Source organism: Onychomys torridus, chromosome 8, assembly GCF_903995425.1.
Source record: "Onychomys torridus chromosome 8, mOncTor1.1, whole genome shotgun sequence".
Lineage (NCBI taxonomy): Eukaryota > Metazoa > Chordata > Mammalia > Rodentia > Cricetidae > Onychomys > Onychomys torridus.
The window spans coordinates 30,404,932-30,417,025 of record NC_050450.1 but is presented as its reverse complement, the minus strand read 5'-3'; the positions used below and the strand labels follow the sequence as shown (position 1 = coordinate 30,417,025).

Below are 12,094 nucleotides of genomic sequence, written 5' to 3'. Positions count from 1 at the left end.
GAACCCTTGGCTTCCTGCGATAGTTAGAAGTGGGGACCATTTTAGCAAAAAGGTACTTAAACTTGCCCTGTCTTCATTGAAATCACAGTGGAAAGAAATCTATTGACCTCATGTGAATGCTGTTATTGTTTTAACTGGATTTTGTCCACATGCCATGAAATAATTATGCTTAAGGGTAGTATCATGCAGGTTTCATGGAAGTATCTGCCAGATGGCATCTCTTGGACCTATGTCATTGGCAGAAGCCAACATTATTTTTTTTTTCTGCTTTTCTAAGGTGTAATTTTGAGGGTAATGATGGAACTGGGATCCTGTTATCTTATGTTCAATTTCCATCCCCTGAACTTCCTGCTCAAATGTCATTTGTATAGGATGATCTTTATCGAATAGGATTTGGTTTAGAGATGGTGCACTGGCACTTTCCTTGAAGAATTATGGCAATTATCTTACCTGTACTTTTTAGTCAGCATTTTCCATATGAGATGCTAACTCTACAGGAAATGTGAAACACTTGACACTTTTCTTTTCCAGGATATGAGGGTAGGGACTTCCTGTGTGGATTAACTAAGTTGGAATAAGAGAGTTCCAGTGTCCTCACAGTTCATTTGGTCAAGAAAGAAACACTAGTTAATACAAGATTATTCCAAAACACCTTAAAATAAAATGAAGGAAACAAAGGTCAGAGAACACAGAAGAAATGGAGTGTCTCAGAACTACTAAATCGCCCACTGTTTTTGCTCACTGGTACATATAGGCATAAGCAAATCAGGGAGGTATTTTGTGATCTCTACTCAAGCAGCTGTCTCCAGGCAGCTGTGTTGGTCAGCATTCCAACAGATAGATGGCAGACAAGGGAGGACTAAGGTCCTGAGAAAAACGGGACTTTCCCCATGCCTTGTTCTATCAGTGTTTTCTGCTTTCATTCAATTTAAATCCACCAAACCTTTCTCCCAGGATAGTTCACTGGGCACAGCTACTCCTTTCTTACTGCCTGTTGCCCCTCCCCCAATGATGCCATCACGGTTTAAAATTACATGATTTTAAGATAAGATTTGTTCTCAAATCTGGCAAAAACAAACCCTCTGTCTAGTAATTCTGTTTCTGGACATACTGATGCATTTCTTTTTTAACTCCCCATGAATGGAAATCCTAGCATGTTGGTACAGGAAAGGGTTAAAAACTGCTGGCAAGAAATCACGCATGTGCTAATTCTTGCTGCAGCCTCAGATCTCTTCCACTTTGACCTCAGAGTTACACTGCAGGAGTTAATCACCAAGAGCCTCTAGTGATTTTTTTTTCCTATTTCTTTTAAATAACCACACAACAGAACCACACAAACAGAGCACAGCCCCATTTAAAAAGAAAGAAAGAAATGAAAAGAGAGCAAATACATAAACAAAACTAAAAGGAAAGACCCCTGGCAGTTCATGTGAGTGCTCAGGGCATGAATGTAAGCGCCTTTCTGTGTCTCTCCTTTGCCTCCGTATGCATCTCTGGGTGTACCATCCCCCCCCCCCCCCCCGCCTCAATTATATTATCCTCCCAGACTTGGAAGCTGCTGCCTGAGCTAACGCTTTGATGGGATCTGCAAGCGTTTGTACTGATCTTTATTTCGGCCCCCTGAATATTAATTTTCGAAGCTGGTAGCAATACATCTCCTGAGTGACGGGACCTACTAGAGGCAGGTGGGGGGAGCCAGCATCAAATCATCAGCATAATAATAATACAAAGGGGAGGGATTCTTCTGCAACCCAGAGGCGAGAGGGAAAAAAAAAAAAAGCGATGAGTTCGCCAAATACATGGAGCATTGGAAGCCTAGTCTACTCTCCGGTATTTTCACAGAAAATGACGCTGTGGATTCTGCTCCTGCTATCGCTCTACCCGGGGTAAGATGGGTCGTTTTCAGCGTCCTTTGGCTCTAGAGAGAGGTGGGGGAGAGATAGGGTTGTGGAAGAAGGGAGACCACCCAGATCTGAGACACTCTTTTGGGATTTCGGCTTTATAATTTAGGGAAGAGTGAATATATGGGGTGGGAGAAAGATGGATGAGAGAGGAAGGACATATTGGCTTATTTGTTAATGAACTGGGTTTTATTTGTTTATGTTTTGTTTCAGAGCGCTAAAGCTCACCTTATAGACTCTGTGTTCTGGGAATAGCATTTGAATTTGCTGCAATCTGATATGAAGTGGGCTGTGCTCGCACACGCCGGCATTTGAGGCCATATTGAAGACATTTGGGTGGGGGTCTGGAGGAGAAAATTACAAATGGGGTCCTGACAAACACCAGCGTGGTCTGTGTGAAGGAGTATTGGGGGCGGGGGCCGCGCTGTTTCTATTATACACTATAGTCTTTGGTCCTGTACCTGAGCATTCAGTCAGCCAGGTTTTCTATCCAGCCCCATTGACCCGGCAGCTGAATCCCAGATGGGCAAAAGCGATTCAGCACCAAGGACAGCGGTCCAGCTGAGGGCCCTGTGGAAAGAGGCTTGTCAAACCTCTTCCAGTTATCTCTAAATCTACAAAGGACAGGCATGTAGTCAGAAGGCCAGTGGGCCAAGGGAAAGCACAGAAGGAGCCTGGGGACCTCACACTGGTTATTGCTACTCCCACCATCAGATGGGAGAGGGGATACTGCACATAAGGTAGTGAATATAGTTCAATGAATGTTTAGGGAGTACATCTGGAACAGAATTGCCCTGGCTGCAGTCTTGAAAACATGCTCAACCAAGTGAATGCAATGCCAAAATCGTGAAGCATGCACTAGTGCTTTACAGTCTTCCTGCACAAATAAAGGGGAGGGAGGACCTGTAAAATTCCTGAGCATGACTGCTCCCTGAAATGTGTTTCATCCAGATTATTCAGAACTTCTTTGAACTAAGCCTGTGAGAGTAGAATCCCTCCACCAAGCACAGTGTCCCATGCTTCTATCCATGGAAGTAGTTCTCACCACATTATGGTTTCCAACCAGAACCAACGGCAGGCAAGAAGTCCACTCTTGTCATAACAGGTTCGTCTTTGTTTCCAATTTGAAACAAAACATTGTAAGAATTACATCTGTCCCCCACCTCCAATAAAGACATAAATCTATGGAAGATATCAAGACACTACTCCAAAGTTTTCTTGGAAGTTGATGTAGTAGTTGTAATAGAGTTAAACTGAAGGGTTTGACAGTTTAACTACAATAAACATTGAATAAATATAGTTTCATTAAAAACCACAAGCTGAAGAAGTGTCCCAGAAGAGGAGAGGAACACTTGCTGGAAAGAGTATCATATGTCACATATCATAGAATAGAACCATTAGAGTATTTTTCTATTAAAAATCATCACACACTTTCCTATTACACATTTTATGTAAGTTTGTGAAATTTGTTTTTGGGAATCAGAGTACTTATAAATAGGGCATTTCTTCCTTGTATTTCTACAAACCATGAAACCTGTGGAATAAATCTAGACCAGACATGGGGGAAATATATCTTTCCTTCTTATTCCCATTCATTTTACTAAAGAATTTTCAAATAACTGCTTGAGTATATTCTTATGTATCTAGCCTCAAAATCACTGTATGTTACTTCAAAATATTATTTTATTTTTGTTTATGATATGGTAGTATTTAAGATTTATGTATTGTGAAAATGCTCTAATAGATATTTTTGTGCGTGTGTCTTCACAGTAATGATATAGTGAGTAGCCATTGCAGTTTGGTGCAGTGGATGTGATCAGAGTTTCATTTGCTGCAGTTCAGTAGATGATCTATCTAAATGGCTGAGTATGGGTGGAGGAAAAGAGAAGATTTGATCTCTAAAGCTGGTGTGAAAGTGGGGGGTACAATAAGTCTCTTGAAAAAATGGAATCCTAAGATTTTATGTTGTAAGCAATAATAGAAAGAGAAATGTACTGAACATTGTAAGATTTTAATGGACTTTTTTTTAATCTGTTAAACTCCAAATAAGCTTTTCTTCCTATTAAATGACTAAACTCACCCAATTATCTCCACATAAAAGCAAAGTAAATAATAAAACAAGACACTAGAGTAAGCCTGTTGAAAGCTTATAGCTCTCCTTTGAGTAAGAATTTCACAAACTTGGAATTTGCTTCACTCCCATGTATCTTGTTGACAACTTGTGAGAATCACTTGGGGTCTTACTAAAATGGAAATTCCTAAACCACACTCTGGATGACTCTGAGTCATGAGGCCTGAGTGAAGTCTGAGAATGTTGATTTTAACAAGTTCTCAGAGTTCCTTTAAGAAAAATAGGCCTGTTGTCTGTCTATTTAAAAAGGTTTATTTATCACCCCAGTTAATAGTCATAAATATTTTGCTTCTTACAATTTTATTCACCTTAGCACAGAAAATCAATTCCTTATCCATAAGCTTTCTTACTATATATCAATCAAGTATGCCTATAAATCAAAATTGAAAACTGTAAATGATGTTACTATATTTATAACATGTGTAAAAGTTCTTGAAATATTTTAATATATGTATCTGCATAGATATCTGTTTACATATTCTATCTACCACAACTATGCATATTGGCAAGTGTGTTTTAAAACAAATTTTAAAATTTGTTTTAAATTCATTCTGTTACAGAGTTTGAAAAGTAGTAAAATTTTAATGCACAGGAGAAATAATTGGATATAGCAGAAAATTGCTGTACAAAAAGAGACATTTTATTTTGATTAGAATAAGTTATCTAATACTATATTAGACTGACAGATAATTATTTTCAAAGTATTAGACTGAGTAGAAACATATTAGATTGAATTTTTGATAATCAATTTCATTTTTTCATTAAAATAACAGTTTTAATATTTTTACTTTATATATTTTAGAGATTATAATTTAATTAAATATTTCTCACTTCTCACCATTCCTTCTAAACCATCCCATATACTCCTCCTTGCTCTATGTCAAATTTATGGCCTCTTTTTCAATTAATTATTGTTAAATATATATATATATATATATATATATATATATATATGTGTGTGTGTGTGTGTGTGTGTGTGTGTGTGTGTGTATACAAATATTTATTGAGTACCATTTTAATGCTTACATTTATTTTCTCTTCTTAGCTATTGATGGATAAAAAATGTTTCAGATAAAATATTAAGAGCTTTGAAAAATGTTTAATGCCATAATTATATTTTATGCTGTCTTTTACTTTTGTGGACCACAACCATAACCATAAAAGAAATACTCTGATTTTTCAATATAACTGACTTGTTGACAGAGTTAATCTCCATGGGCAAGCTTGTTTCTCTATATCTTTACAAATGCTTTACCTTGTTTTCTCTGGAAGACTAGTTTGTTTTTCATAAGCACACACACAATTGCTTTGGTTGTCAATATAGGATTCCAGTTAGTCTGCCTTGAATACCTACCTGAATAGGTAAAATAAGAGGCTATAAATATGATTCAGAATTTCCAAGAATCCTTTTCCTACCACACTGTAAACCAAACACCTGGACAGCAGGCTAGGATTTCAAAGCCGTTTCCTGTTTTGTTGTTAATGTTTTACTTTGTGTCACTCAGGCTGGGCTACAGGTAAAGCTGTAGGCTGTGCTCCATGCCAATTTAAAAATTAAGTTTTTGTTTAAATAATTAACTACACAAATGCCTTTCTGATATCCTAGATTCATTTTGAATTTAATCTAAAATAATTAATTCACAAAAATTTGATTTACTGGTAAAACTTATTTAGATATTTTATAATTTCCACTCAAATTGGAAGGAAGTCAAGACTGATGTCCCCATCATTCCTGTGGTTCATATTGTGCTACCAATCCCATGGTTTCTTGTTGATGATAGCATCTTACTCAGTTTGTCAAGCATGGATGTTTAGAGTTTTAAGTACAATGTAAGTATCTCACAAGTAATCTTGTCAACATACCATACTTACAAGAACAGAGGATAAGTAAGTTGGAACCAATAATGCCACAGGTAATTAGTGATTGATTTAAAATAAAATCAGCTATGTTATGTGTGCACACATGCTTATGCACTTACTATGTACATGCTATATGTTTACTTAACATTAAGCATACATATCTTGCTATATGCATCCACAAAGATTCTCATATTGTTACTTTTTTTTTTTTTGGTCTTTCGAGACAGAGTTTCTCTGTGTAGCTTTGCGCTTTTCCTGGAACTCACTTGGTAGACATGGCTGGCCTTGAACTCACAGAAATCCACCTGGCTCTGCCTCCTGAGTGCTGGGATTAAAGGTATGTGCCACCACTGCCTGGCCCTAAAATATGTGTAGCCCAGGCTGGCCTTGAACTCGTGATCCTCCTGCCTCTGCCTCCTTCAGCAAATCCTACTGGCGTGTGCCACCACAACCAGCCATATTGTTACTTTTTATCTGTTGTCCTTGGGTAAAGCACTTAGTCTGCCTGTAATTTTATTTCTAGTCTGTTAACCCTGGGTGATAATGACTGTTTCACCAACCCACAGAAGATTAGATATAGTTGGCACACATATATGTAGTTCACTCTATCTACATATATGACAGCAGTAGATTTGAAAGTATGTGTATTTATTTCTATTTTTGAAGATGTTTTATTTTCCTCCAATTCTTCACAAAATGCATCATACTGGGGGGTTGTCTCTAGAACATGGACATGCTAAGCACTCACATCCCAGTCAGATGGTTCCTTTTCTTGATATCAACCTGAAATAAACAAACAATAACAACAAAATCATGGAATACCCATCCAAATTGAAATCCTGACTGTTCTGACACCTATACTGGTTGAATTTTCAGACTGTTTAATTAAGAACTTTTAATCAGTCTTCTGTGATCAATTTGGTAAAATTGTTTTTGAAAAATCACAAGCACATGCCATTTCAATAAAGCCCAATTGTACTATATCAGGTATGACATAGTCTGGAAAAGATTAGCTCCAAATGCCTCTTGGATAAATTATAGTATTTAATCTAAATTTTTCTGAGGATTCCTTGAGATCTTAGTATTTACCAATTATTTCACCATTAAAAGCTATCACATTGTACTCTCTGGACAGATGTGCTTAGACACATCTTGTTATTCACTGGTTTTATACATTTAAGGACATACAAATGCAATGGTTTAAACCCCAAGTTAGAGATGTATTGGGAAAAATACATTTTCCTTATGGTCATGTACGTCCAAGAAAGGGATAGCTTACTTTGCAATTCTTTGACTACACAGGAACTACTACTATGGCACATCACCAGTGTTTAAAAAGTCTTTGTCCTCCATCAAGCAAATTCAGAAAAATTTGCTCAGTACTATTTTTTGGTTTTCTCATAAAATTCTTAGAAAAGTGGATGATGAAAGATGATATTGAATTAATAACACTGAATATTAAAGCAGAAATAACCTCATTTCATCAATATCTAGAAACTTAAATATTCAAATGTGTAGATATTAAAGGATGATTTTTTAAAATCACTCCTGTCATACTAAAGCTTACTTGAGAAGCTATGCGATCTCCTAAAATCAAAGCGCTGGTGTTTTTATTTCTGGAGGAAAAATAAGTTTCCATTTCTAGGAATTGATTATAGTTTTTAGTTTTTACTATCATGCTTATATTGGTGTTCTTATACCCTTGATATGCTTGTTAGTTATATGACAAAGATATCACTTTTTCTTTCAAAGAACTTTCATAACTGAGAAACAAGGAGATTAAGGGATATATCTAGGAATTCTTAAATATCAGCTTCAGGGAAGACCCATATTCCTTCTGTTTCATTCCTAGTATACACAACACACTGTATAAGTATAGCCATGTAAAAACAATTCTTAGTGTTGGAAAACACACAGGTTGTTTTGAAATGCAAGAGGCCTCTTCACATTGCATTCCTGGAGGGTTGTTCCTTGTTCATTTTCACCATGTACTGGAGATTGAATGTCCTTTAAAAGAAAATGAAAAAGCCTCTTTTAAGTTTCATATTAGTGGCATAGGGTAAAAATAAAACTTAATTCCAAATCATATTAATCCTTGTAGCATTATATTACAAGAGCATAAATATGGTAATAATTCTATATTATTATAAGATCACTGTACAGCTGTGCACAGATAAAGTACCATGTAAATGGTAAATATGTAGCACTGACATTACACTCTCCACCCATTCATAAAGAAAACTGTAAGAACAGAAAATAACCTAGCAGTTGGCAAAACAAGGGATGTTTTTTAAAAGCAAAGATCCTTTATAGTAATTGAAACCCTGCTATGAATACAAGTTCAGCTACAGAAACAAGTCCATGCAGTAGGGCATATAGAAAGTAAATTCTGTAATTTAGTCAGGCAATTTTATGATAAAATGTCTCAAATAAACTAAATATACTATGTCAAATTTCAATGTATATATTTGTTGTAGGAAAAATTAATGATTGATGGTCTTTTTGTACTGTTGGTAGTTATCAGTCTTTTTCATAAGTTGACTTGGGAAATGTACTTAAAATGCATAGTGAACACTCTTCACACAAAATTTAGTATAAATGAGTCAGGACTAGTGGTGCATGCCTTTAATCCCAGCATTCAGAGGGCAGAAGCAGGAGGAACTCCTAGAGTTCTAGGCCAGCCTGGTCTACATAGTGAATTTCAGGACAGCCCAGGCTAAACAGAGAGACACTATCTCAAAAACAAAAGCAAAAAGAATTATAAATAAGTAAAACATTTTCTTAATTTAAAAAGGACAGTATTTGAGTTAGATTTGCTGTAGTGTCGGAGTATGCAATTACAAAGCAGCAGAGGCCACCAGTTTTGTTCTCATAGAGTTCTCAATATAACACATGTGGAGACAGGTTATGAACAGAAAGGTATACAAATAATTATTAAACTTTACCCAGATAAATGTTGTACATGAGAGCCACATGATGCTGCAAGAGAGCAGGGCGGAGTTCTAGTGGTGTGAAAGCACAGGACAGAGAACCCGAGATTCACAAACATCTGAAATTCCTCTATGAATATCTAGTGGCGCAGTTTTAGTATTTGATGTTATTTTCTTTTTTTGTTCTTCACAGTTTTAAGTCTAATTCTGTGGGGATGTTTCATATGTATAAACAAATTATAAGTTAATGATATTTATTTTTGAAGAAGTATACATTTTTGGGAATGTCCCAATCCTATTTTTCTCTCAGTATTTAGAAAATAACTATTTAAAAGACACACACACACAAAATACAAAGGACAGTGATAAAAGCCACACACTGTGCTCTATGGCATTGACTTTGCAAACACTAAATTTGCAGAATTTTATCCTACTAATGTGTTTTTGCTCCCACAACTTTCTACATTATATATATATGTATGTATTTGGTGAGCACTCTCCAAACAAAATTTGGTATAAATGAGTCAGGCAGGTGTAGTACTGTTAATATATTATACTAATTATATATGTATATAATTATATATGTACAACATAATATAATATACTGTAATATAAAACAAGGTCCTATGATTCATACTTGGCAGTGGATATATTTTTTTCTTTCTTAAATTTTTTATTCATTTTACATACCAAGCACAGATATTCCTTCATACCTCATCCCAATCACCCCTCTGTCTTCCCCCCTCCGCAGCCCACCCCTCATCACCCCCTCCTAAAGGAGTTAAGTTTTCCTATGGGGGACAGCTAAGGCTGGTATATTCAGTTGATGCAGGACCACGACCCTCCCAGGGTGAGCAAGGTGTCCGACCCTAGGTAATGGGATCCTGAATGCCAGCTCATGCACCAGTTTTAGATCCTGTTCACACTGCCAGGGGTCTGTCAAACAGACCCAACTACACATCTCTGTCCTGTATTCAGGGGTTCTAGTCTGGTACCATAGCCGTTGTTCTAATGTTTCTGAGTTCCTATGAGCTTGGTTCCGTTATCTCTGTATTTTTCCCCATCATGATCTTGACCTCCCCACACCCTTGCTCATATAATCCCTCTTTCCTCTCTTCCACTGGACTCTCAGAGCTCTGCCTAGGGCTTGGTTGTGGATCTGCTTCCATCAGATATTGTATGAAGGCTCTATGATGACAGTTAAGGTATTCACCAATCTGCTTACCAGGGTAGGCCAGTTCAGGCACCCTCACCTCCATTGTTAGTAGTCTTGTGGGGTCACCCTTGTAGATTCCTCGGAATTTCCCTAGCACCAAGTTTCTCCCTTACCCCATAATGTCTCCCTCTATCAAGTTATCTCTTTCCTTGCACTCTCCTAGCTCGACCATCCCATTCCCTCATGTTCTCACCCCCATCTCTTCCCTTCTATTGCCCAGCCCCCACCCCCAGTTTAATATTAAACAAGATCTTATGGTTATACACTTGGTAGTGGATATATTTTTAACTATGATCTCCTCTTGATACATCTTTGAGCACTTGTTAATTCAATATAAATGGTCAAATACAGTCATAAAAGATGCCATGGACATCTGTATTCTACAAATAACTCTAGAAATATTGAAGCAAGATCATTTGGATACATCAGAACCAAAACTACATGGATGGAGGCATTCAGATTTTAAATGTAAAAGAAAGTGTGTCATATAACAGTACACATAAGGAGCTTTTAGTTCTTCTGTAGGTTTTTATTTTATTTTATTTTAGCATTTTAAAATATTTTGGTAAAAGTGATGCTAGTAGTTATATTAATAAATTAACTGCCTTATAACTCATTTTCTTTAACTTTCCCTCTCTAACAATTAAGAAAATAATTGCTATACTACAAGGGTGGACTAATTTATAGTGGGCAGACATATCCACAAAAATGCAAATTTAAGATTTTGTCTCTTTATTTGACAAATGATATGGAAAAGCTTTAAAAATTATTCCTTTTGACTTTCTATCTATCTCAGGAAAGATATTTCTAATCAAGCTATCTCCCCCGAGTATATGCCCAATAACAATTTATTTAATTACATAATGGAAGGAAAAATATTTTGAGCTTTCCCATAGTCTCTTCCTCTAAACTTTGAAATTCATCAATGTGGCTACAAACCAAGAGAAAACTAGCAACAACAAAACAACACTTAAGCAATACATCCTAGGGTATGGTGTTGTCTTTAAGAGGACCAGCTACTCTATATTAGGCCAGAGACTCATTTATATCCTGTCATTTACTTACATAACGAGCCTCAGTCACCTTATACAACTTCTCTTTGCCACATTCACTTTTATGTAATAAGGAAGTTTCTCATTCCTCATATGTTTACTTTGAGCAGTGAATGGTAAATACACGTGTGCCTGTTACTTCTCCTACTAGTGCCTGGTCACTGTCAATTTCCTGGTCTATGCTCTTTCATAAGTGGGCAGTTCCTATACCAACATAATATCCTGTCTTCCCCTGTTAAACTCTAAAATTGAGAGCATGAAAAAGATACATTTCTTAATTTTCTAATTGTTTTGTTTTCAAATTTCTCATCCCTCCCCCTCCTCCCCTTCCTTTTACTTGGAATGAGATAAGAAAACTGGGGGAAGACTGTAATTTCTAGAATGCCTGCACTACTGATTTTAAGTATATTGTTTCTGTGAACCAGAGACTATACGTATATGGACAAATATCTAGTAATAATGGATGTCACTTCATGGGACTCCTTCTTAACTATAACATCCCTGAATAAAACTAAACAGATACTTACTTTCCAGTAGATGGTATCAAACTGGCATTCCTTTGCTAAACAATATCGCTGGATTCGTTATTGAAGACAAACTTGCTTTGCTTATCCTGACAGTCAAGTCTCTTTGTGTCAGAACAGATGCATTTAATGGTTGGAGGGTATTGGGAGAGATAAAAATGTAAGCTGATTTTTTTGTTATTTGTGGTCATGACTAATTCTTCCATTATTTCATAGATGTGATCACAGGTGAGAAATCATATCACCTAGGATACAGCATTAGCACCAAAAATACCTTTCTGACACCATGTCTACTCTCCTCCAACTCATTCATGACACAAAAGAAAGAACCCTCAAGTTAGTTCTTCTCAATAACAATCTAGCATAATCAGTAATTTTTAAAAGATTTAATGTATAGCTAGATGAGTTTTTATTGATAGATTCTTCTGATTTATGTGGCCATAGATTATTTTCCTACTAGTGAAACTGGTATTAGTAAAA

The 12,094-nt window shown here is 36.3% G+C and overlaps 1 protein-coding gene across 2 annotated transcripts in view; it reads left to right on the top strand.

Annotated features, from left to right (window-relative positions):
- Positions 1-1,241: 1,241 nt before the first annotated feature.
- Gabrg2 (gamma-aminobutyric acid type A receptor subunit gamma2) overlaps positions 1,242-12,094 on the top strand; it is an 89,826-nt gene continuing 78,973 nt past the window's right edge. For both annotated transcript variants that reach the window (XM_036196105.1, XM_036196104.1), the window contains exon 1: positions 1,242-1,886. In XM_036196105.1, coding sequence (XP_036051998.1) covers positions 1,783-1,886 — 104 coding nt within the window. In that variant the 5' untranslated portion in view covers positions 1,242-1,782. The remainder of the gene's footprint in view (positions 1,887-12,094) is intronic.